Raw genomic sequence first — 27,145 nt, 5'->3', positions numbered from 1 at the left:
CGCAGCCGTCATACCGCTCAGGAAGGAGACGCGTTCTGTCTCCTAGAGATGAACGTACTTTGGTGCTAAAAGTGCAAATCAATCCCAGAACAACAGCGAAGGACCTTGTGAACATGCTGGAGGAAACAGGTACGAAAGTATCTATATCCACAGTAAAACAAGTCCTATATCGACATAACCTGAAAGGCCGCTCAGCAAGGAAGAAGCCACTGCTCCAAAACCGCCATAAAAAAGCCAGCCTAAAGTTTGGAACCGCACATGGGGACAAAGATTGTTGTTTCTGGAGAAATGTCCTCTGGGCTGATGAAACAAAAATAGAACTGTTTGTCCATAATGACCATCGTTATGTTTGGAGGAAAAAGGGGGATGCTTGCAAGCCGAAGAACACCATCCCAACCGTGAAGCACGGGGGTGGCAGCATCATGTTGTGGGGGTGCTTTGCTGCAGGAGGGACTGGTGCACTTCACAAAATAGATGGCATGAGGAAGGAAAATGATGTGGATATATTGAAGCAACATCTCAAGACATCAGTCAGGAAGTTAAAGTTTGGTCGCAAATGGGTCTTCCAAATGGACAATGACCCCAAGCATACTTCCAAAGTTTTGGCAAAACCTGAAACGTTTGACCTAAGTTAAACAATTTAAAGGCAATGCTACCAAATACTAATTGAGTGTATGTAAACTTCTGACCCACTGGGAATGTTATGAAAGAAATGAAAGCTGACATAAATCATTCTCTCTACTATTATTCTGACATTTCACATTCTTAAAATAAAGTGGTGATCCGATCTGACCTAAGACAGGGCATTTTTATTAGGATTAAATGTCAGGAATTGTGAAAAACTGAGTTTAAATGTATTTAGCTAAGGTGTATGTAAACGTCTGACTTCAACTGTATATTCATCATGTGTATCATGTGCTATTTTCCTACCGGATACTGGTGTACAATTTAAAATCTTATTTAACTCCCTTGCAGGAAAAAAATTAGGGGGAATAAATTGGTTATTATTACAGACAACCCCAATACACTCATGAGAGTAAGATCAAAGCCAACTGGAATTTAGAGAATAAGCTTATCATACTGAATGTTTACCCAACAGAGTGGTTTGATATTTAGGAAAATCCATTCTCGCGTGAATGTGTTTCCGTGTGTGTGTGTGTGTGTGTGTGTGTGTGTGTGTGTGTGTGTGTGTGGCCAATACTGAATCCACACCACACACACTCCCTCCCTCCCTCGATCTGCCTATCATCACCAGGTCTTGAAGTCTCATTGTCATTAATCACGGCCGTCAGCGGGGGCAGCCCATCTATCCGCAAACACTTTTGGGGATCGGAAATCATTAGTGTCCCAGCCAACACATATTAACCTCAAACAGACTTGTACATTCCTACACAGTAATACTGTACTCATGCATACAGACCCTAACATACAGTATCTTTCTCCATTCTCCATCTGTCTGACTTTCTCTCTTTTGTGTATAACACATATTATACATATACTTAAAACACATTGAAACATCTCCTTTGTTTGTTAAGTAAATGAAATAGTGTCAATTTATTAATACCACAATGCTGCCCATTGTAGCTTCTGAACCAGAGAAAGACAGGGAGGGCTCTCTTATGTAACTGGCTTCTTAAAAACAAAGCAGTACATTTGTGTTAAACTCATTCTGGGAGAAATATAAAATATATCTCTCCTTCTTTCTCCCTCGCAGGGTTTTTTTGTCAGATAAGTTGAATTGTGCATTCTCCATGTGGTCAGATAAACCAACAGAGTTCAAAGAGTCAGAGCGGATACTTACTTTTCACCCATGGTGTGGATCCCTTTCATTCAGACCGATGGTTGTAGCAGGACAAGACCTGGAGAAACGGATATAATTTAATAATATAATAAGTCAACAAAAGAGAATTGAAATCTTGGTTACCTGTTGAAATGTTGTTCTGTCAAGTTTCTGGGGAACGATGGAGGGAAAAAAACAGCGTGAACCAACAGTTACTCAGGCCGCGTGTGTGTGTGTGTGTGTGTGTGTGTGTGTGTGTGTGTGTGTGGTGTGGGGTTAGTGTTAGACCTCATGCCCAAACGCTGGATTTGGGTCAGCTCCCTGCAGAGAGGGTTTGGGAAGAGAAAGAAGTGAGAGAAGGAGGGGAAAGCAGTAAACGGGTGTACATAACATCAAAGAGCACATCTCTACTGTTTTCTCCCTCGTTTATAAAAATAAAAAAGCCAAAACCTTGTTGCTTTTAGAGCGTTACGCTGCCCCCTTGCCTGCCCCTTCTGCGGTCCCTACACAGGAAATGTAAGGAGTGGAAACCAGTTCATTAGGCCCTCGCAGTCCAAACAATGCAATCGAGACTGCCGTCAAGCTCTTTAAATGAGATCCACTGCGACTTACAGTACAGTACCTTCGTTAAACAACCAGCTTGTGTACCCCTCCGTGACATAGTATAAATATGCTAAATAATACAGTAGGATCCTTCCATTTGAGGTGCTGTCTAATATTGTCTTTTCCTTTCCCTTTATTTTCTTATTTCTGGCCAATTTGCATATTGAAAAATGTGTGTTGTAGCCTCGCATGGACCTTTCAGGGCTTTATTGAGCCACCGGTGGCTGACCTTCACCAATTGCAAGACGCTCTACTCCGGGCGAGTGTTGTGGCTCGTTCCTTGGCTGAGTTGGCCGTAGAAAAATCCATAACCTGTCCTCAACGATCCTGCTATGCTGTGCCTTTTTGAAGCACAAAAGGCACCTGTCCATAAAATATAATTGTGTCTGTCTGTCATGGATGATGAGTGTTATTGCTGTATCTGGTGTTTTCTTGTGTGAGGTTTTGGTACCATATCGGCATTTTTTACACTACTCACACACAATGTTATCTTTATAATAAGCAGTGCTCTCATGTTTCCCCTTGTCAGTTTGTGCTTCTAGTGCCTGTAGCTATAGCATAAGGATCTGCAGTTAGAGGTTGTATGACTTTAAATGACACTCTCTCTCTCTCTCGCTCTCTCTCGCTCTCTCTCCAGAGTCTCAGGCAGGTATACTAGCTGGCTCTGGCTGGCATCTGTTTCTGTCTTTATTAAGGTGTCATTGAGATTCAGTGCAGACTGGAGTCCTGCAGAGCACTGGGAGATAGGCTTGGAGGAGGATTCCCATACTCAACACACACACACACACACACACACACACACACACGATTGCAAAGATACATGCAAAAACACAGAAAGAGGCACAGACACACACTTCTAAACTCCTAAGTCATGCAATGCAGAGACGACTGGCAGCGCCGTCCCCATCCGCAGAGTGACAGCAGTACCTTTTGTCTTACATTAATTGGCTCTTAATTGAAAGAGTTGATTAAATTGCATAGACAATGTTATCAAGAGAGACAGTAGGAGATTATTATTAGACTAAATATACCTAGTACAGCTCAATTGTAATGGCTTGGGATGTTTGTTTGCTTGCTGTGTGAGTATGCACTTGCAGGGATTTGTATGCGTATGTGTGTGCATGCATATCTCTTTGTTGTGTATGCTTGTGCATGTGTTTATGTGTCTGCTTGTACAGTACCAGTCAAACGTTTGGACACACCTACTCATTTCAGAGTTTTTCATTATTTTTACTATTTTCTACATTGTAGTAAAATAGTGAAGACATCAAAACTATGAAAAAACACTTATGGAATCATGTAGTAACCAAACAAGTAGTAAACATATCAAAATATACTTTATATTTGAGATTTTTCAAAGTAGCCACCCTTTTCCTTGATGACAGCTTTGTACACTCTTGGCATTCTCTCAACCAGTTTCATGAGGTGGTCACCTGGAATGCTTTTCAATTAAAAGGTGTGCCTTGTTAAAAGTTCATTTGTGAATTTCATTCCTTAATGCCTTTGAGCCAACCAGTTGTGTTGTGACAAGGTAGGGGTGGTATACAGAAGACAGCCCTATTTGACAAAAGACCAAGTCCATATTATGGCAAGAAAAGCTCAGATAAGCAAAGAGAAACGACAGTCCATCATTACTTTAAGACCTAAAGGTCAGTCAATCCGGAAAATGCCAAGAACTTTGAAAGTTTCTTCAAGTGCAGTCGCAACAACCATCAAGAGCTATGAGGAAACTGGCTCTCATGATGATCGCCACCAGAAAGGAAAACCCAGAGTTACCTCTGCTGCAGAGTATCAGTTCATTAGAGTTGCCAGCCTCAAATTGCTGCCCAAATAAATGCTTCACCGAGTTCAAGTAACAGACACATCTCAGCATCAACTGTTCAGAGGGGACTGCGTGAATCAGGCCTTCATGGTCGAACTGCTGCAAAGAAACCACTACTAAAGGACACCAAGAAGGAGAAGAGACTTGCTTGGGCCAAGAAACACGAGAAATGGACAATAGGATGGTGGAAATCTGTCCTTTGCTCTGATGAGTCCAAATGTAAGATTTTTGGTTCCAACCACCGTGTCTTTGTGAGATGCAGAGTAGGTGAACGGATGGTCTCTGCATGGAGCATGGAGGAGGAGGTGTGATGGTGTGGGTGTGCTTTGCTGGTGACACTGTCTGTGATTTATTTAGAATTCAAGGCACACTTAACCAGCATGGCTATCACAGCATTCTGCAGCGTTACGCCATCCCATCTGGTTTGCGCTTAGTGGGACTATCATTTGTTTTTCAACAGGAGTGTTATTGTGTAAGGGCTATTTGACCAAGAAGGAGAGTGATGGAGTGCTGCATCAGATGATCTGGTCTCCACAATCACCCAATCTCATCCCAATTGAGATGGTTTGGGATGAGTTGGACCGCAGAGTGAAGGAAAAGCAGCCAACAAGTCCTCAGTATTGTGGGAACTCCTTCAAGACTGTTGGAAAAGCATTCCATGTGAAGCTGGTTGAGAGAATGCCAAGAGTGTGCAAAGATGTCATCAACGCAAAGGGTGGCTACTTTGAAGAATCTAAAATGAATTTAATATGTTTTTTGGTTACTACATAATTCCGTATGTGTTATTTAAAAGTTAATAGTTAATATTTTCTACAAAGTAGAAAATAGTAAAAATAAAGAAAAACCCCTTGAATGAGAAGATGTTCTAAAACAATTAGAATTTGGTAGCATTGCCTTTAAATTGTTTAACTTGGGTCAAACGTTTCGGGTAGCTTTCCACAAGCTTCCCACAATAAGTTGGGTGAATTTTGTCCCATTCCTCTTGACAGAGCTGGTGTAACTGAGTCAGGTTTGTAGGCCTCCTTGCTCGCACACGCTTTTTGAGTTCTGCCCACAAATTTTCTATAGGATTGAGGTCAGGGCTTTGTGATGGCCACTCCAATACCTTGACTTTGTTGTCCTTAAGCCATTTTGCCACAACTTTGGATGCATGCTTGGGGTCATAGTTAATTTGGAAGACCCATTTGCGACCAAGCTTTAACTTCCTGACTGATGTCTTGAGATGTTGCTTCAATATATCCACATAATTTTCTTTCCTCATGAAGCCATCTATTTTGTGAAGTGCACCAGTCCCTCCTGCAGCAAAGCACCCCAACAACATGATGCTGCCACCACCGTGCTTCACGGTTGGGATGGTGTTCATCGCCTTGCAAGCATCCCCCTTTTTCCTCCAAACATAACGATGGTCATTATTGCCAAAAAGTTCTAATTTTGTTTCATCAGACCAGAGGACATTTCTCCAGAAAGTACGATCTTTGTCTCCATGTGCAGTTGCAAACCGTAGTCTGCATTTTTTTATGGTGGTTTTGGAGCAGTGGCTTCTTCATTGCTGAGCGGCCTTTCAATTTATGTCGACATATGACACATTTCACTCTGGATATAGATACTTTTATACCTGTTTCCTCCAGCATCTTCACAAGGTCCTTTGCTGTTGTTCTGGGATTGATTTATAATTTTCTCACCAAAGTACGTTCATCTCTAGGTGTCACGATCGTCGTAACTTTGAGGAAGAGTGGACCAAGGCGCAGCGTGAGAGAAATACCTCTTMTTTTATTATGAAGACGAACAAACGAACAAAAACAACAAACTGACGATCGTGAAGCTATACAAACAAATAGTGCTGACACTAAACACTACACATAGACAATTACCCACAATAGCCTAATGCCTATGGCTGCCTTAAATATGGCTCCCAATCAGAGACAATGAATGACAGCTGTCTCTGATTGAGAACCATTCAGGCAACCATAGACATACCTAGACACCTACACTCAAACACAAACCCATATACTCTACCAAAACCCCCTATACCATACAACCACCCAAGACGAGACAAATACAGACAAACATCCCCCCTGTCACACCCTGACCTAACCAAAATATTACAGAAAACAAAGATACCTAAGGCCAGGGCGTGACACTAGGAGACAGAGCGCATCTCCTTCCTGAGCGGTATGACGGCTGCGTGGTCCCATGGTGTTTATACTTGCGACTATTGTTTGTACAGATGAACGTGGTACATTCAGGCGTTTGGAAATTGCTCCCAAGGATGAACCAGACTTGTGGATGTCAACCATTTTTGATTGAGGTCTTGGCTGATTTCTTTTGGTTTTCCCATGATGTCATGCAAAGAGGCACTGAGTTTGAAGTTAGGCCTTGAAATACATCCACAGGTACACCTCCAATTGACTCAAATGATGTCAATTAGCCTATCAGAAGCTTCTTAAGCCATGGTATCATTTTCTGGAATTTTCCAAGCTGTTTAAAGGCACAGTCAACTTAGTGTATGTAAACGCCTGACCCACTGGAATTGTGATACAGTGAATTATAAGTGAAATAATCTGTCTGTAAACCATTGTTGGAAAAATCACTTGTGTCATGCACGAAGTAGATGTCCTAACCRACTTGCCAAAACTATAGTTTGTTAACAAAAAATGTGTGGAGTGGTTGAAAAACGAGTTTTAATGTCTCCAACCTAAGTGTGCGTAAACTTCCGACTTCAACTGTATATACACTGTATATATATATATATATATATATATATAAACTTAGCAAAAATAGAAACATGCCTTTTTCAAGACCCTGTCTTTCAAAGATAATTCGTTGAAACGGGTTTAAATGCTGTTTCCCATGCTTGTTCAATGAACTATAAACAATTAATGAACATGCACCTGTGTAACGGTCGTTAAGACACTAACAGCTTACATAGTGTAGGCAATTAAGGTCACAGTTATGAAAACTTAGGACAGTAAAGAGGCCTTTCTACTGACTCTGAAAAACACCAAAATATAAATGCCCAGGGTCCCTGCTCATCTGCGTGAACGTGCCTTAGGCATGCTACAAGGATGCATGAGGACTGGTGATGTAGACAGGGCAATAAATTGCAATGTCCGTACTGTGAGATGCCTACGACAGCGCTACAGGGAGACAGGACGGACAGCTGATCGTCCTCGCAGTGGCAGACATCGTGTAACATCACCTGCACAGGATCGGTACATCCGAACATCACACCTGCGGGACAGGTACACGATGGCAACAACAACTGCCCGAGTTACACCAGGAACGTACAATCCCTCCATCAGTGCTCAGACTGTCCCCAATAGGCTGAGAGAGGTTAGACTGAGGGCTTGTAGGCCTGTTGTAAGGCAGGCAGACATCACCGACAACAATGTCGCCTATGGGCACAAACCCACCATTGCTGGACCAGACAGGACTGGCAAAAAGTGCTCTTCACTGACGAGTCACGGTTTTGTCTCACCAGGGGTGATGGTCGGATTTGAGTTTTTCGTCGAAGGAATGAGCGTTACACAAAGGCCTAAACTCTGGAGCAGGATCGATTTGGAGGTGGAGGTTCCCTCGTGGTCTGGGGTGGTGTGTCACCGCATCATCGGACTGAGCTTGTCATTGCAGGAAATCTCGCTGTGCGTTACAGGGAAGACTAACTAACATCAAGGCGGTGACCCGTTCCTGTAGGTTCATGCTCTACAACATTCGCAGAGTACGACCCTGCCTCACGCAGGAAGCGGCGCAGGTCCTAATCCAGGCACTTGTCATCTCCCGTCTGGATTACTGCAACTCGCTGTTGGCTGGGCTCCCTGCCTGTGCCATTAAACCCCTACAACTCATCCAGAACGCCGCAGCCCGTCTGGTGTTCAACTTTCCCAAGTTCTCTCACGTCACCCCGCTCCTCCGCTCTCTCCACTGGCTTCCAGTTGAAGCTCGCATCCGCTACAAGACCATGGTGCTTGCCTACGGAGCTGTGAGGGGAACGGCACCTCCGTACCTTCAGGCTCTGATCAGGCCCTACACCCAAACAAGGGCACTGCGTTCATCCACCTCTGGCCTGCTCGCCTCCCTACCTCTGAGGAAGTACAGTTCCCGCTCAGCCCAGTCAAAACTGTTCGCTGCTCTGGCACCCCAATGGTGGAACAAACTCCCTCACGACGCCAGGTCAGCGGAGTCAATCACCACCTTCCGGAGACACCTGAAACCCCACCTCTTTAAGGAATACCTAGGATAGGATAAAGTAATCCTTCTAACCCCCCCCCTTAAAAGAGTTAGATGCACTATTGTAAAGTGGTTGTTCCACTGGATATCATAAGGTGAATGCACCAATTTGTAAGTCGCTCTGGATAAGAGCGTCTGCTAAATGACTTAAATGTAAAAGACATCCTCCTCCCTCATGTGGCACCCTTCCTGCAGGCTCATCCTGACATGACCCTCCAGCATGACACTGCCACCAGCCACATCGTTCTGTGCATCATTTCCTGCAAGACAGGAATGTCAGTGTTCTGCTATGGCCAGCGAAGAGCCCGAATCTCAATCCCATCAAGCATGTCTGGGACCTGTTGGATCGGAGGGTGAGGGCTAGGGCCATTCCCCCCAGAAATGTCCGGGAACTTGCAGGTGCCTTGGTGGAAGAGTGGGGTAACATCTCACAGCAAGAACTGGCAAATCTGGTGCAGTCCATGAGGGGGAGATGCACTGCAGTACTTAATGCAGCTAGTGGCCACACCAGATACTGACTGTTACTTTATTTTGAACACCCCATCCTTTGTTCAGGGACACATTATTCCATTTCTGTTAGTCACATGTCTGTGGAACTTTTTCAGTTTATGTCTCAGTTGTTGAATCTTGATATGTTTATATATWTTTTTTTATATATATATTTTTTAAATTCTTTATTATTATTATATATATWTTTTTTTAAATAGTAGTGTTGTAGCCAGTTCAAAAGGTGACACAGCGTCCCTCTTACATTCTTTGGGGAGAACTCTCTATTGCACACAACTAGCTTGTCACAATACRCACTTACTATAGTCATTTTTTTATTTTACCACTTGAGATGGGAAAGCTATTTTTTAATGAAGTTTAACATCTGCGTTTTATGACAGAATGTAAACATTTGGTGAAATCAATCTTTTGTTTTACTAAGTTACACGAACTGGTGGAATGACCAATGTTTTCTGGTTTGCGAATGAGCAATTTATTTCCATTTTAGGTCTTCTCTGTTTGTCTAATGATATATTTTTTTCGTAGACCAATTGCTACTTTTATATGTTCCATGTCAAAAACACAAGCAAGACAAAAGTAAGAACACTAACTTCTTTGTATAATAATGTCCTTGTAGCCTCGTTGTTAGAAACTCGTCTTAGAGTGCTTCAGTGTGTAATTGACTATTTACCCTAACAAGTCGTCTCCCATCCTGTCAATGTGTACTGTATACATTACATACTTTCTTTAAAAATAAAGTCTTTGATGTTTAAATATTTTATTTATATATTCATTTGCCATGCTTAGAACGCCGGCGGGCCCCTATCTCCAGGATTTTATTTTATTTATCAGTCAACAGCCTCTGGTTGGCTTTGGAACCGGTTGGTTTTGTCCTGTCATCTCTCAGAGATGCATTTCAGAGTTGCTCTCCGAGGTTGTTTCTGATTCTCGGAATCACATCATGTTTTATTGATATTTTCATATATCTGGATCACCAACATTTAGAGTCCATCTTCAAATCCCATTTATCAGACTTGCTTAGTTTCCGCTTGATATCCTCTTTCCAGCAAAACTGCTAAACTGACTTTGGGTGACTTTGCAAAAGTTGTGTCTTCACAAAAGTCTTTGCAAAACTCTTAGCAAAAGTCTTGAACTTCCCAAACTTTTCCTGAAGGCTCAATAGGATGGACTTTTCCTGATATGATCATGCCATGAGTGATAATACCATTCAAGCTCTGCTCCACTATTCTCACTGAAACAATATCTTTTCAGAAGTTTTTCCAGATACTATTAGAAACAATCATTGATGATGCCTTACTGCAGGTCAGGTCTCCATGGACTGGTTTAAGACACTGAGATATGCTGATGCAGACCCATCGTCTGCTGCAGCCCCTGCGTATTACTGGGCCAGAGCCAATAGGGGATCGAGGTGTGTGTGGTCACGGGAGTTCTGCTTGGTATGACCATGAGTCAGCCTGATCGGTGTATTCGCTGTGTGTTTCTGGTGTTGTCTGTCTCCCAAAATGCAGTGGACCCACTGGCAGGTGATCACACACAGGGTTAAGGTATCTAAAAGGAGAGTAAGCAAGTTACTTCTGAGTGGTAAACAACACACACACACACCATTCTTGTTGGTAGTCAGGGAGGGGTCACTTTGAACTAAGTTTGATTTAAACACAACATGCCTACCACTTTGAAGATGCCAAATATTTTTTATTGTGAAACAAACAAGAAATAAGACAAAAAAACAGAAAACTTGAGCGTGCATAACTATTCACCCCCCCAAAGTCAATACTTTGTAGAGCCACCTTTTGCAGCAATTACAGCTGCAAGTCTCTTGGGGTATGTCTCTATAAGCTTGGCACATCTAGCCACAGGGATTTTTGGCCATTCTTCAAGGCAAAACTGCTCCAGCTCCTTCAAATTGGATGTGTTCCGCTGGTGTACAACATTCTTTAAGTCATACCACAGATTCTCAGTTGGATTGCGGTCTGGGCTTTGACTAGGACATACCAAGACATTTAAATGTTTCCCCTTAAACCACTCAAGTCTCAAATCTCTGGAAGACTGAAACAGGTTTCCCTCAAGAATGTCCCTGTATTTAGTGTGTTCATCATTCCATCATTCATTCCTTCAATTCTGACCAGTTTCCCAGTCCCTGCTGATGAAAAACATCCCCACGGGGATGGTGTTCTCGGGGTGATGGGAGGTGTTGTGTTTGCGCCAGACATAGCGTTTTCCTTGATGGCCAAAAAGCTACATTTTAGTCTCATCTGACCAGAGTATCTTCTTCCATATGTTTGGGGAGTCTCCCACATGCCTTTTGGCCAACACCAAACGTGTTTGCTTATTTTTTTCTTTAAGCAATGGATTTTGTCTGGCCACTCTTCCATCAAGCCCAGCTCTGTGGAGTGTACGGCTTAAAGTGGTCCTATGGACAGATACTCCAATCTCTGCTGTGGAGCTTTGCAGCTCCTTCAGGGTTATTTTTGGTCTCTTTGTTGCCTCTCTGATTAATGCCCTCCTTGCCTGGTCCGTGAGTTTTGGTGGGAGGCCCTCTCTTGGCAGGTTTGTTGTGGTGCCATATTATTTTCATTTTTTAATTATGGATTTAATGGTGATCCGTGGGATGTTCAAAGTTTCGGTTATTTTTTTATAACCCAACCCGGATCTGTACTTCTCCACAACTTTGTCCCTGACCTGTTTGGAGAGCTCTTTGGTCTTCATAGTGCCACTTGCTTGGTGGTGTTGCAGACCCTGGGGCCTTTCAGAACAGGTGTATATATACTGAGATCATGTGACAGATCATGTGACACTTAGATTGCAAACAGGTTTACCTTATTTAACTAATTATGTGACTTCTGAAGGTAATTGGTTGCACCAGATGTTATTCAGGGGCTTCATAGCAAAGGCGGTGAATACATATGCACGCACCACTTTTCATTTTTTTCATTTCACTTCATCAATTTGGACTATTTTGTTCATGTCTATTACATGAAATCCAAATAAAAATCCATTTAAATTACAGGTTGTAATGAAACAAAATAGGAAAAACGCCAAGAGGGGTGAATACTTTTGCAAGGCACTGTGGTATCCTTTAATCCAAAGGTATCTCTGTAAATCCAAGTTATGAATGAATAAACTATTATGAATAGCAATATATAATATCTAGGGCTGACCCCATTTAGTTGACTGGTCGGTTGTTTGGTCGACCGAGATATATTTTGTCTAGCAGTAGCATAAAATATATATAATGTCATAGTGTAGGCCGTGGGGAYGGCACAGTCCACCACTCTAAGACGTGCTACTAAAATGGGATATGGTTATATTACATAAGAACAGTGGTTCAGCACTAATAAAAGTATTATTATTTTATAACAAATATGTGTTCTCTTGCGTTGGATAGTGGTCGCTGTCCGCGGTTCTGAAACACAACAGTGCGCTGTTGAATTGGCGCCTTTTCATAGACCATGTTGCTACAGTATGTGCTTAATAGCATAGTTAATAGTTAGGAGATGGGAAAACAGCCCTTTCCTTAATTGTCTAAGAAAAGTGAGGAGAGAGGAAACTTAATTAGGTCTATCAATAGCCTTATTGTTAATTGTGGCTGGCTTTATAAATCATCCATATACTGTATATCTACAGAAATAAGACCGATCTGGTTTCAGGATTTGTTTTAAATAGACTACTGATTCTGTCAGTACCAAGCCTCACGCAACCACAACATGTTGGATAAAAAAAATCACATCATTCTGCTGTTTTTAATATTTCCTATGCTTTACACTTTTTTTTCATTAGAACAGCATCTCTGGTATTATTGAAATGTATGTAGTGTTTTTTACACTGTTCCAAATTGTCCAAAATGTTTTATTTAAAATAATAATAAGCCTCCTTTTTCTTGATCTCCTTCTTATTCGTATTATTACTATTATTATTATGATCATCATTATAATAATAAGTAATGTCATTATAATTAGTAGGCTTAGTATATCAGCCTTGTATAGCCACCATCAAGCTGTAGGCCTAAGAGCACATCCTGTTTCGTCTTATTACTGTAACTTACTTTGATAAAGTAGCCTATATAACTATTGAAATAATCAATCATTCATTTGTTCATGTCATCACACAGCATACGAGTCATTCATGATTTGAAATGCAAACAAGCATTTTAGTTTTAAAATAACAAAGCAATCGTTCAATTTCGGGAATTTGCATTCACAAATGAATGCGACTGTTTTTAGTCTTTGTTGTAATAAAGGCTTTTCAAAAACATTACAACAGACTCTCTGGTACGTTCATCGTTTATTTAGTGTTGTTTACATTGTTCCAAACAGTTAGAAAAATTATACTGTCATCTAACAACACTTGTTTGGCAGTCAGCGCTTGCTCCCTACCTTATTTTTCTTGATCTGCAGTATTTTCCACAACTAGTCAAATGTATTCCACACATCTGACTTCCTCTTTACCTCCTGAGCAACCAGTAAACATTTTCCAGTTTCGAATGTATTTGTCACGTCATCTGCACACATTTTGCTGTGAACGTGTCACAGTGTTCAGAGTTTGTTTACAACCAATTTATTTATGTGTTCGTGATTGGCTATACTGTAGGTCAGACCCTATTGGTCATGTGCATCTGATGCATACATGTCATGTAAAGAGAGCAAGGGTTGAGGGAATGGGGAATGTTTTTTCTAAACAAACGAGGGATTTCAGTAACATAACTTTTCAGTCAGAAATGGCTGTATTTATGTTTCAGCTTTATTTTTGTTGTGGAGGGCACTAATAATATAGTGCTGTCCCCTGTACTTTTGGTTAGGGCCACTCATACACTCTGACTTTGTCTCCTCCAATCCTCTCCAACAAACCAACATCTCCATCTCCGAGCCCATCTCGCTCTACAATGTTAGACTGGCTCTACAAGGTATTATAGGGCTGTACTTGCGTTGGAGTGGGGGTGGGGGGGGTTGGTGTATTTTAATGTGGTAATCTTCTCGGGGCTAGGAACTCCTGCTGTCACCAGTGGGACCTCTTTAATCAACAGACAAGCCCTCAGCTTTGTTTGTTCCCCCTTTCTCGGATGTCTTGGCATCGATCCAAGAACACATGTCCTCTTAAAATTGACATTTTATTTGAGTGTTTCCTCCTCTACTTGGTGGACTGTTGTTTTGTTAGTTTTTTCCCACCATTCTCTATTGTGATCAGCTTGTTGGTGTAGAATTGCGTGGCAGTGACTTGTGGTTGGCAGGGTGAAAACTACTGTATAGAGTGGGTTAGATAGTGTAGGTTTGTAGACCGTCATTGATAGATATACTTTTGTCTCTACTGCAAAGGCACGGAAGAGGAGGAAGAGAAAATAGCAGAGGAAGAAAAACAACACCTCGGGTTGTGTGCATTGTGAAACAGAAAATTATTTCCATCATCACTCGCGGCCTGGCCTCCCTCCCTCCCTCCCCCATCCATCCTTCCCTCTCCTCTCCTGGGCTTGAAAAAAACACACCATCCGCTGGGACACAACTCTTTTAGATGTGTGGCGAGCAGGAGATGGAGAAAAAGCGTGGCCATGGGGTCCTGGTGGGAAATCACCCGCTGAGCAGCCTCCCCGGGCAGATGAAATGTCCTTATCTGCAGACAACAGGGGCTGCCACTGCTGTCCTTTTAAGCAGGGCAGCTGTGCTGGAGAAAGTCATTGTCCTGGCAGCTATAGCATCTCAACTGATCCGTTCTCCACACTGACCTTTGGGTTCTCCTCGCGTAGCCGCCACAATACACCAAACTTTCTATTACACAAGATGTTTGTTTATGTAAGGGTATGAGTGTGTGTGTGTGTGTGTTTGCATGTGCGTGAGCCCGTGCGTGCACACATTCTCATAGCTCTAAACCTCCTCCCCCCCAAGCCTGTCAATCAACCCCTAATGAGCAGGAAATTAAGGAAGAAAATTATTCCAGCCACTTGGCTTTGATACTGCTTGATGTGCACTAATTGCGGCAGATTGTATCTGTATTATATTTCAAAAGATCAGTGGGGTGCTCTGGTAATTTTCATTAATCACACATAAAGGTGAGGCATTTCGATTTTCATTATTCCCCCACTTTTTCAGGCATTTATTTAGGGAGCCAGATGTTAATATAACTAAATGTATTATTACGCAACCACTACCGAATGTAGCTATTATGCTTTCGGCTCACGTCGTGGCTTCGTACCATTCCTGGTTTAGTTTCCCCTCTGTTCCTCTGTGCCTTCAGTTCCTCCTTTGTGTCATAAAGTTACAATATTGGGTTGAAAAGTGTCAGTCCCTCTCAAACACAAAGTACACAGCAAGTAATTAATTCACCTCTTTCCTGATAATTATTTGGTTTTTGATGTTAAAAGTGGCACGCGCACACACACATTGTGACCTCGTACTGAGATGAATTACATTGCCAATGCGCTGCACTACTATCATCTACTCCCGTCGGCCCCTAATTATGCCCTTCCAGTACACTTTAGAGACGGACGAGAGGCAGTCAGGCACAGATGAAGATAGAGGCAGGGAGAGGGAGTGAGAGGCAGGGAGAAAGGCAGAGAGAGAGGGCGGGCAGAGGGAGGCAGGCAGAATAGAGAGAGAGAGGCAGGCATAATAGAGAGAGAGAGGCAGGAAGAATAGAGAGAGAGAGGCAGCATAAGTAGAGAGAGAGGCAGGCAGAATAGAGAGAGAGAGCAGAGAGAAGTCAGGCAGAGAGAGAGGCAGGCAGAGAGAGAGAGAGAGGCAAGGCAGAGAGAAGAGGAGAGGGGCAGGAGAGAGAGAGAGAGAGTGAGGCAGAGAGAGAGAGAGGCAGCAGAGAGAGAAGAGGCAGGCAGAGAGAGAGAGAGAGGCAGGCAGAGAGAGAGAGGGGCAGGCAGAGAGGGAGGGAGAGGCAGGCAGTGAAAGAGCCAAGGACAGAGGTAGAGATAGAGGCAAGGGGAGACCGAGAGGAAGGCAGGCAGTAAAAGAGCCAAGGACAGAGACAGAGAGGCATCTCACGATGCACAGTTCCAGACCCTATGCCTGGCACGTTGCTTCTCATTGAGCTGACAAAGAGCTTGAATAATGTATCTATCACTCTTGTTGAGTGGGGGGACCGGGCGGCGGTGGAGGCTGCCAGCTTGTTATTGTCTCATTACAGGTGAAGATGACATGTGGCGGTGCAGCCTGCCATGGCCTGCTCTCCCTCTCCATTTGCCCTGGTTTCAGGCACCTCGCCCTGAGTGAGGAGAACAAGAGAGAGGAATAGCAATACTGTAGAGAGGTAGCGATGGATGGAGGGAGGGAGAGAGAGACCAGCCATGTCCCCTTTATCCCCAAAACGACATTGAATTGCTCCCCAGTACTATTTTTCTTTGGCAGGACATACTGTTATCGATGAATACGGGATTCAATAAAAGCAGGAGATGAGGCTCTCTCATCTGTGGTCAAAAGGGCCTGTGTCTGTCCTCTAGAAAATGTTCTCTCACTCTCTCTTCCTGACTTTCTCTGTATCTACCTCTCTTTTCTCCATCTCAATTCAATTGAAACAGTTATATTGGCATGGGAAACATATGTTTACATTGCCAAAGCAAATGAAATAGACAATAAGCAATTGAAAAATGAACAGTAAACATTACACTCACAAAAGTTCCAAACGAAAAGAGACATTTCAAATGTCATATTATGGCTGTGTACAGTGTTGTAACGACGTGCAAATATAGTTAAAGTACAAAAGGGGAAATAAATCAACATAAATACGGGTTGTATTTACAATGGTGTTTGTTGTCTCTCCTTCTCCCTCTCAACCCTTCTTTCCCACCCTCCCTCCTTCTCAGTGGTCTCTTTTTGTCTATTTGCCTATGTTCCCCGGGCCTGAAGGGGAAACTAAATTACTCAGTAGCCTGGTTGGTCTCGCTGGATGCCCTCATGATTGATGTGATGTGGTGGTAGTAATGTTGGTATCATCCCAACAGATTGATTTGGGCCAGGGTCATTAAGCAGCCTATTATGGCCTGTGTCTTTCGTTTTCCAAGAGGTTAAGGTCAACGGATAGTGAAACCTGAGTCATAAACTTTCTGTACAGAGTGGTCAGCCTTATGGGAGATGCTGAGTGGAAAAAATTATATCAAGAAATGATTTGCGCATTCTTCCCTCCATAAGATGTGATGTAAATGTATTGGCAGATATAGTCTCTTCTAAAGACAAACATGGGTTTGACGTCACATAGGTGCCACGCATGCATACTGCACGTATGACGCGAATACACACCTACTTATTCTCAACTAGAACACACGTCATTATTCTCAATTAGAATACTTGTCCTTATTCTTGACTACAATACACGCATCATCATTATTTGTAGACACACACTTCACATGTTCTATTCAAAAGCATGACTCCTAATTGGCCTAATAGAAATGGGGAATATGTAAATATGTGAAGTACTAGCCTTTATTCTGATTGGATTTSTACAGAGTGAGTCTGCTTGTTCCAAAGCGCGTGCGGAAAAAAACACGACGTAGTCTTTTCAATACACTGAATATAACTTATCCAGAGAGATTGAATAAGTATTAAACAACCACCATTGGCACGTTGCGTTACACATCCTTTCTGTGAATCACAAGGTGTGAAACATACAAAGGCTGTTGAGTTTGCTTTGAGCAGAGGTCCAGGTGTATTGGACTTTAGAGAAAGGAAGAGGTTACAGGTTAAAAAAACGGTTGTGTTGTAAATTGAGGGTTGACTACAGATGTGTAGCAAACTCACTGAGTTGTAAATGGGAACTTGAGATCAATAACAAAAGGACTAGAAAGACCTTAGCATGGGGGAGAAAGAGTGACAAAAGTCCTGGGAAGAGGTCCCAGAAAGRGATTAACTTAAAGAGGGACACATGGCACTGAAGTAGGAGGGGAGAAAGCTGAGGTGTGACAGAGAGCAGGATACTCCCCCAGAGAAGCCAGCAAAACAGCCCACCTCAGACCTGGACCACAACCTCAAAACTACAATGGGACAGACAGAATCCATAGAATTTAACCACTTCTGGGAAAATTGGAAAACTCTCGACCAAAAACAACATGAAGAGTTATCTATCCAAAACGGAGATGTATAGATAAACCACTTCTGCCATTTTAGAGACCACGTATTCACCCTGCACACTCTAATTGACAAATAAACAAACCATAACAAAGGCAAAGTCTTCTCATGCTTATTTTTAATTTTTTTAAAAAGCTTAATTTGGCATGAGGGCCTGCTATACAAATTGATGTAAAGTGGTGTTGGGGGGAAAACATACAACATTATAAAATCCATGTACACAAACAACAAGTGTGCGGTTAACGGCCTTCTATGCCATCAAAAGGAACATAAAATTAGGATCTGGCAAAAAAAATACTTGAATCAGTTATAGAACCCATTACCCTTTATGGTTGTGAGGTCTGGGGTCTGCTCACCAACAAAATGGGACAAACACCAAATTCTGCAAAAATGTCCTCCGTGTACAATGTAAAACACCAAATAATGCATGCAGAAAAKAATTAGGTCGATACCCGGCTAATTATCAAAATCCAGAAAAGAGTCGTTAAATTCTACAACCACCTTAAAGGAATCGTTTTCCAAACCTGCCATAACAAAGCAATCACCTACAGAGAAAGGAACCTGGAGAAGAGCCCCCTAAGCAAGCTGGTCCTGGGGCTCTGTTCACAAACACAAACAGACCCCACAGACCCCCATCAACACAATTAAACCCAACCAATGAGAAAATGAGAAATCAAAAATATAATTACTTGACACATTGGAAAGAATTTACAAAAAAACGGAGCAATCTACAATGCTATTTGGCCCTAAACAGAATGGCAGAATAGCTGACCACTGTGACTGACTCAGACTTAAGGAAAGCTTTGACTGTGTACATACTCAGTGACCATAGCCTTGCTATTGAGAAAGGCCGCTGAAGGCAGACCTGGCTCTCAAGAGAAGACAGGCTATGTGCACACTGCCCACAAAATGAGGTGGAAACTGAGCTGCACTTCCTAACCTCCTGCCAAATGTATGGCCATATTAGAGACACATATTTCCCTCAGATTACACAGATCCACAAAGAATTCGAAAACAAATCCAATTTTGATCAACTCCCATATCTACTGGGTGAAATACCACAGTGTGCAATCACAGCAGCAATATGTGTGACCTGTTGCCACAAGAAAAGGGCAACCAGTGAAGAACAAACACCATTGCAAATACAACCTCTATTTATGTTTATTTATTTTCCCTTTTGTACTTTAAGTATTTGCACATCATTACAACACTGTTTATAGACATAATGTGAGAGAGAGAGAGATCATTTTGATTTTACAGGATGAAATAGAAGGTTTGAAAGGACCATGGGAAATAATGTATGTGTTTAAGTGCAGATCATTTGAGCTTTCATAAAATATTTTATTGAAGCAGCTCTGCTCACCCCCCAGTAAGGTTGACAGTGTTTAAGTCAGGTATAATGTCTGTGGAGTTAGTGATGCAACCAGATCCCACATCCAATATTGTCCATTCATTAGATTTTTTGAATTGGAAAATAGATTTGAACGATCTGGACAATATTATAATATATTGCATGTTGTGCATGGATTCATAGAAGGAAAACCTTCCAATTATTCATAGCAATGCCACTTTTTACTTGATTAGATGTTTTTTTTTGTGCACTACTAACCAAACGTATCCTTTCACAATAACAAGAATCCCACTCTGAGCTTTTTTTTCCCTCCCCCTTCTCAACAATGTCATTAGCTCACTGTCCTTCCCTCATCTTTCACGTAGACCAGACGGACTCTTTCTCTTTGACTCTGCCAGGCGGAAGACTGTTTATCAGACCAATTTTCCCTCCCAGATGAAAGAAGTCACTTATTACACCCAAACTCCCTATTGGTGCAGCATGCTCGGTGGGAAACGAAAAAAAGTTCCGGAATGAATACATTTAAGATACTTTTTTGATGCCGTTTCTTCATCCACTTATTTCCCCGCTCCTCCATTAATTCAGTTCCACCTGTAACTGGGTTAGGGTAATAACCCATCTCGCGCAAATTCCATGTTTTTTTGTCCCAACTTTTTTTCCCCGTCTATCCGAAAGAACAACAATAATACCACATTATGTAAGGTACTCTGACAATGTGATTTACAAGAATAGTCAGTCAATTTAGTATATATTGTTTTTCATTGCAGATTTTTTTCACGTGATAAATGTGAAAGGGTAGTAGAACAGAGAATGGATTGAGAGAACTCACCATTTCTATTTCTTAACTAGGTTTAGATACTAGTGGGAGTGTACACAGTGTTTTCCAGTCGTCTTGGCAGGTAAAACAAATATTGATCTGAATAGATGGGAGAAAGTCCTGATTCCACTTTGACATTATGGGGTATTGTGTTCAGGCCAGTGGCAAAAAAAATCCCTTTAATCAAGTTTAAATTCAGGCTGTAAAACAACATGTGAAAAAAGTAAAGTCATATTTTTTGAAGGCACTGTATATTCACTACTTGGTCAATTGATTTGATAGCATATTTAATACATGCAAACACATTCTATGAATTGATAGTACACCTCTCTCTGTTTTCTTTTATTCTGTGGTAATGTGTTCAAGCTAATCAAAACAACGTTTTTTATGATACAGCGCGTAAGCTAAACAATACAATGAAATGCCTACTTGCAATAAAGCTCTCCTCGCAAACAATAATATTAAGCTATATGTATTTGTATTTACATTAGGCTGTTAGGCTATAGGCCTACTGCAAATTGTTGTTTGTTCCTGAACTGGCCGAATGACAGAGCTATCCTTCCGCACCACAATTTGGATGAACTTCTTTAACATTATTGTGCGATCCTGGCCGCTGCTCTTTCAACACYACGAAGGGCTCTCCAATCGCTGAAAATGACATCTCATCAAGATCTATTGCCTAATAGTCATACTCATCACTTATTATTATTATTATTATTATTACAAATAGAAGATCATCACTTCTCACCATGGTGCTCGTTCAGTAAATTTAGATCAAAGCTGAATAAATGTCGTGCAAGATAAAATCATGATTGATTAGCATTTGACATAACAGAACATTACTGTTAAACCAAAAACACCTTTCCCATTTCTCATGAGATTTTGGGGTGGCAATTTCTTTGAGAATATGTGTGGGTATAGACAGACGTTGCAATTGGAGGATGCTTTTTATGCATATTCTATAATGATACAGTAAGCTATTAAATTGGCTACATCTGCCAGTATAAACTTCAAAACAACAATTTGGTGTGACTTTTTCAGGTAAGATACAATTATCTAATGATCTAAAGGTTCTGGACACTGTGAGTCCTTGAACTATTACCTGATAATGATCTGAGGAAACAAACCATGTATACACAACCAATAGTTTTTATAACGCCGTTGGTCTTAACAGAAAGAGAAGGGAGACTGTTTGTACAGGCCCTGTACTATACTCAGTGATTTTGTTTCTTAATTATCCCTACACAATTCAGTCACCACTCCTGGCTATCCCCCTTCCCACATTCATCTTTATTCAAAAATATATGTATATATTTATTTTGTAACCTTTATTTAACTAGGCAAGTCTTATTTACAATGACGGACTACCCTGGCCAAACCCTCCCCTAACCCGGACGACATTGGGCCAATTGTGCGCCGCCCTACGGGACTCCCAATCACAGCCGGTTGTGATACAGCCTGGAATCGAACCAGAGTCTGTATTGACGCCTAGCACTGAGATGCAGTGCCTTAGACGTCTGCGACTCGGGAGCCCCCATCTTTGACCACAGCCATGTTGTTTTAGATAAGAGGCATCGACTCATCAGGTATTTTGCAATAGCTGTACAACAGTGTAGCCCAATCCAACCACCAGTATTGCGTAGTGGTATGTTCATGGGAGATGAGACTGTCGGTCTATCTCTGCCAGCAGCAGGTAGGGTCTTTGTGAAGGCATCAGTGTGCAGCATGTTACAAAGCCTCTCTTTTGGAGGTTCTACACTGGAATCCATTTAGAGGAAGCATGGCCGCTTGTGTTCGGGATGTATGTTAGTCGGGAGRGTTGGCAGCTATCCTCATTGAATAGCTCTCTGTGGGATAGACCTCTGTGTCAGTTCAGCTTTAGCTGATTGAGGGAAGTCAAAGTGAAAGAATATATCTGTAGCCATTCCCATCCCCACAGAACTCTCTGAATACGGTGATGGAAGGCAGAGTTTTGGCTCCTCTTCACAGTAGCACCCTTGGGAGATTGTGAATGACATTACCTCATTTGCTATTTAAATTATCGATCAAATCACTGTGATCCAGAAAGAAAAAGTCTAACTTGTGTTGTTGCAATTCATTTTCAATTTTTTGCTGTATTTGACAGAGGCTCTGGAGCTATTTTGACGTCGGAGTTAGGCAGGGGTAAAGGTAGTGAGACACGCAGTATCTAGTACTGGTAATCATTCTCACCTACTGGAGTCCACAGTGCTTTGACATACTACTCCTGATGTGTGCTGTGAGGTGGTGTGATACCTGGGGATCCCATGGCCATGACCCCCTTCCTCCTGTCAGAAGAGATCATCTGGGCTTCAGCATAATTGCCCCTACAAATCGCCCAAATGAAGGCTCCCAGTTCAAGGCTTTGATTTTTGTTATGCAGTTATCAATATCAGTGGCTAGATCAGGGGTGGGCAATTATTTTTGCTTGAAGGCAAGGTCAGGATTTCAAAATTCAATGGAGGGCAACAGAGATTTTTCTGAGGGACCAATTTCTTCATTAAAATCAATTTACGGGCCAGAAAAAGGGCAGTTATTTGAAAACGTTTAGGTCCATTATAATTTCGACATACTTTCTATCTAGTTTTAAATGTTCAAGAGTGGCCTGGAGTGTTTTTTTAAACACCCTTTAATAATATTTATATATATATATTATTAAAGGGTGTTTAAAAAAATAATATATATAAATATTATTAAAGGGTGTTTTCTAAATACTTGTTCTCCCCACTGTGTATATATATATATATATACACAGTGGGGAGAACAATATATATACAATATATACAATATATATACAATATATATACTTTCTATCTAGTTTTAAATGTTCAAGAGTGGCCTGGAGTGTTTTTTTAAACACCCTTTAATAATATGTATATATATATATTTATAATAATATAATAATAAATAATAATATATATATTATTAAAGGGTGTTTAAAAAAACACTCCAGGCCACTCTTGAACATTTAAAACTAGATAGAAAGTATATATATTGTATATATATTGTATATATTGTATATATATTGTTCTCCCCACTGTGTATATATATATATACACAGTGGGGAGAACAAGTATTTGATGTCAATCAAAGAGGCACTGAGTTTGAAGGTAGGCCTTGAAATACATCTGAAGATACACCTCCAATTGACTCAAATTATGTAAATTAGCCTATCACATGCTTCTAATGCCATGACGTCCTTTTCTGGAATTTTCCAAGCTGTTAAAAGGCAGAGTCAACTTAGTGTATGTAAACTTCCGACCCACTGGAATTGTGATACATTGAATTATAAGTGAAATAATATGTCTGTAAACAATTGTTGGAAAAATTACTTGTCATACACAAAGTAGATGTCCTAACCGACTTGCCAAAACTATAGTTTGTTAACAAGAAATTTGTGGAGAGGTTGAAAAACGAGTTTTAATGACTCCAACCTAAGTGTATGTACTCCTGACTTCAACTGTATGTAGCCATCATTAGGCTAGATTATATAAATGGCTTTCTCTGTGTTTATATTTTTCACTTTTTTAAAATCTTTGATCTAGTACTTTATAATACTTTTTCGTAGGTTTTCCTGTGTCAGGATTGGCAAATATTTTGTGGTCACTTTTTAACAGATTAATATGACTACCGTTTCAGGACTATAATAATGAAATTCTTCTGTTGTGCGTTTTCTCTCCAGGGAGGACTGAGGAACAGCAAGCATGAGTGTACATTGTCGTCACAGGAGTATGTCCACGAGCTGCGTTCCGGCATCACTGAGGACAAGCTGCTCATCTGCCTGGAGTCCCTTCGCGTCTCTCTCACCAGTAACCCTGTCAGGTAAGTGTCCTCATTCTCTTGCTTACTTAATCCTCTTGATTCTTTGGTGGAATATAAGGGTTCCGCAGTGCAAAGTGCCCCCAAAATAAACGATGGAAGGAATCCAGCAGATGCCAACTTGGTCTGATTTCTTAGGCTGCATTCCAATTCTGATCGTTTTTCCACTATCAGATCAGCACTGAAAGATATCTGATGGGTAAAGATCTGATTGTCTTTTGACCAATCACAGTTAGTGGGAAAAAATGACAGAATTGGGTTCTCTATGTGAATGCAGCCTGGCATCTGCTGAATTCCTTCCATCGCTAGCTGGATATATGTCAGGAGATCTTTTAGGCCCACATGGAATAATGGGCTTGGTTAAGCAAGCATAGCCCGTAGCATAGCCCATTAAAACGAGCATAGGCAATGGTGTAGCCCACTAAACGAGCGGAAGCCCATGGTCTGCCATTCCATCACCACTCTATCCATTAGGCTCTTATAGATAGGAAGTCCACTTTTCCACATCAGCCAAGCCAGCCATTCTCTGTATCTGAGACCTTAAATCGCAAGGCGGCCCTCACCCTAAGATCAACCAGTTTGATTTTAATATCTCTCCCTCTCTCCCATCACCAAGAGTGGGTTTAGCTGCCCACATCCCCCTATTTTTTTAATCTGTTTTGATCAWAGTAATGCACTACTTTAAAATAATTCCCCGTTTCTCTCAGTCCTGTGCCCGTTTCTAGCAAGCTTTGATTGGCCCTTCACTCAACCATAATTAGGCCATGGCGACTGCATTTGGGGAGCCTTTTTCCAACCACAAAGTTCTCATCTTCCGTTCTTGTAGATGGGGATCTTCAAATGTAATTTGGTCCCAACAGCACAGAGGAATCCTCAATGATAGCAGAACACTCTCAATTATTCACCAAGCCCCACTGTTGGAGAGATTGCTTAATGTGAATCAATGAACAGTGCATATAAAGTGGTCATCAGATGAGTGGCAGATCTTCTTTTATGTCTGACTCCCAGTTCTTGGCGATGACCCGGCAGTGGCCCAGCGGGCCATTTATTTGATCCAGTAGATACAGCAGAGGCGTTAACTTAGCATCCTAACAGCTTGAAAAACGAATCGGCTTTGGTGTGGTCTCACTAGAAAGATCATGCTAACTCACAGAACAACACAATGTGCTCTGCACTCCAAAGTAATTAATAGATTTTTACCCCCAAAAATCCCGCCCATCTCGCTCTCTCACTATGGGTGATTAATTGTGTTGCTAGAAACCAGGGGCCTCATTTATCAATAATGCATTGAAGCTATTCTAAAATACTACTTACAAACAGAATTTAGAATGTTTGTACGCATAGAAAAGTGTTATTTATCAAAAACAGCTAAAACAAATGTCATATGCACACCGGTAGGAGATAACATTGCTAAATACCAATTGGCCTCAGTGCTCGTGCGTGACCTTGGCTATTTGTATTTCAAAACGCCCCTAATTAACAATGTATTGTCAAAATCATCCCTTTAAAGTCTGTGGGGAATATACAACGCCGTACCTTGAAATACAACGGCACAACCAAACATAGCTAAACTTTTCAGAGACGGAAATAGAGGCGCTAGTGTCAGAGATTGAGTACAACCAAAATGTTTAATTTGGCTCACTCAGTTCTGTCTTGACCAGTGAAAATAAAAAAATTCAGCAGCGTATTTTGCACATCACATTACCTGTCACCTGCACATTAAGAGTGGAAGCCTTTTYTGTTCACATAGTTGAACTAGGTTTGGGATGGTGCTTTTATGGCCATGCGTGTGCTGTCTATTGCTCCGTTTGTATTTGGAAACTCATTGATGGCATCATGGCAAAGAAACTCCTCTTGACTTCAACCTGTTGTGCGATGGTGTACAGAAATTGTATGTTGCAGTTCGTTTTGCTGAGGATTGCATCCAAAACATTGGCTCATCTGGGGATGTGAGAGGCTAATCGGCAACCTCCTGTTGCCATAAACCCAAGGGTGGATAGCACTTGGATGCGCACCGGAATGGCATTTGTTTGCCTTTTCTAAAGTCTTAAATCCTAAAATTGGTTTTGGTAAACGATATCTGATGAGCCAATCTGTACTTTCTGCCAAAAAAGTCACACTTTCACACGTGCCTCTAATTTGACAAATTACTGTACTTTATATGGCTTATTATTGTAACAAATGTACTGATGTGGTCAAATAATATGATATAGCCTGTCAAGATATGTTGCATGAATTCACAATGGAAAAACAATAAAATGTAATTTAAATTTAAATAAATTATTACTCTCACAATTTCACCAATTTTGAACATATATTTTCCCCATTCTACGCCTGACAAGCAGTTCCCTTATTCCACCACTTGGCACTGATGGGTATGCATGATCATGGCTGTGAATTTACGCACACTCTCTCAAGCAAATGTTCATATTGATAAATCTCACACTTTGCGTGGAAATGATCCCACACACGGTTGGTTTACGCACAGATTTGTCCATACGCTTGATTGATAAATGAGGCCGCTGAATCAGAAAAACGAGAAACAGCAAAACGTTGCTTTTCTGCTTCTTTGAACAAAACACCAAGGAGGGATATACACAGCCTCAAGGTAACCTCCCAAGTTCTTGCCTTCATTAAGCTAAAGACACCCTTTTATTGTTCGGCTTTATCTGATCACACAATACCTGTTCCCAGATCTGCCTTTGTGCTGTTTACCCACCAACTTCGCTAGCTACGTCTACCTGCTCATTAATCATGGGAAATGAGCGTAAATCACTTTTGCTTGAAAAGCCCACGTAACGCTCCCTGTGTGCCTTGCCGAGCTGTAAAGTTCTGCACCACTAGCTATGAAAATCACATCATTCCTCACACGGCGAAAGGCCAGTTGGTGCCAAGGGGACCGAGGGAGGCCAAGTCCGCCCTCTGGGTGTTTTCAAACCACTGAACTTGTGACCACTGAGCGAGGGAGCGGCGCTCTGCGGCAGCAATCACGGGCGCCCACGGAAGGCCAGGTCTAGCCAGGAGTAAGGCACCCTGGGGTGAGACAGGCGAGAGCTGGGAGAAACGCAGTGCTGTTGGAAGCCTGTTCTTGCTACTCTGCTCCTCTGCTCCTCTTCATAACTTTCAGTGTTATACTAAAAGGGAA

General features: G+C 41.6%; 1 protein-coding gene across 1 annotated transcript in view; it reads left to right on the top strand.

Moving 5' to 3' along the window:
* Positions 1-27,145, top strand: part of LOC111967632 (protein diaphanous homolog 2-like) — a 622,518-nt gene that overhangs the window by 129,932 nt on the left and 465,441 nt on the right. The window contains 1 exon segment of the mRNA XM_023992819.2: positions 23,864-24,003. Within this exon segment, the coding sequence (XP_023848587.2) occupies positions 23,864-24,003 (140 nt within the window).

Source organism: Salvelinus sp. IW2-2015, linkage group LG8, assembly GCF_002910315.2.
Source record: "Salvelinus sp. IW2-2015 linkage group LG8, ASM291031v2, whole genome shotgun sequence".
Taxonomy (NCBI): Eukaryota; Metazoa; Chordata; class Actinopteri; order Salmoniformes; family Salmonidae; genus Salvelinus; species Salvelinus sp. IW2-2015.
This window is presented reverse-complemented; position numbering and strand designations above follow the sequence as displayed.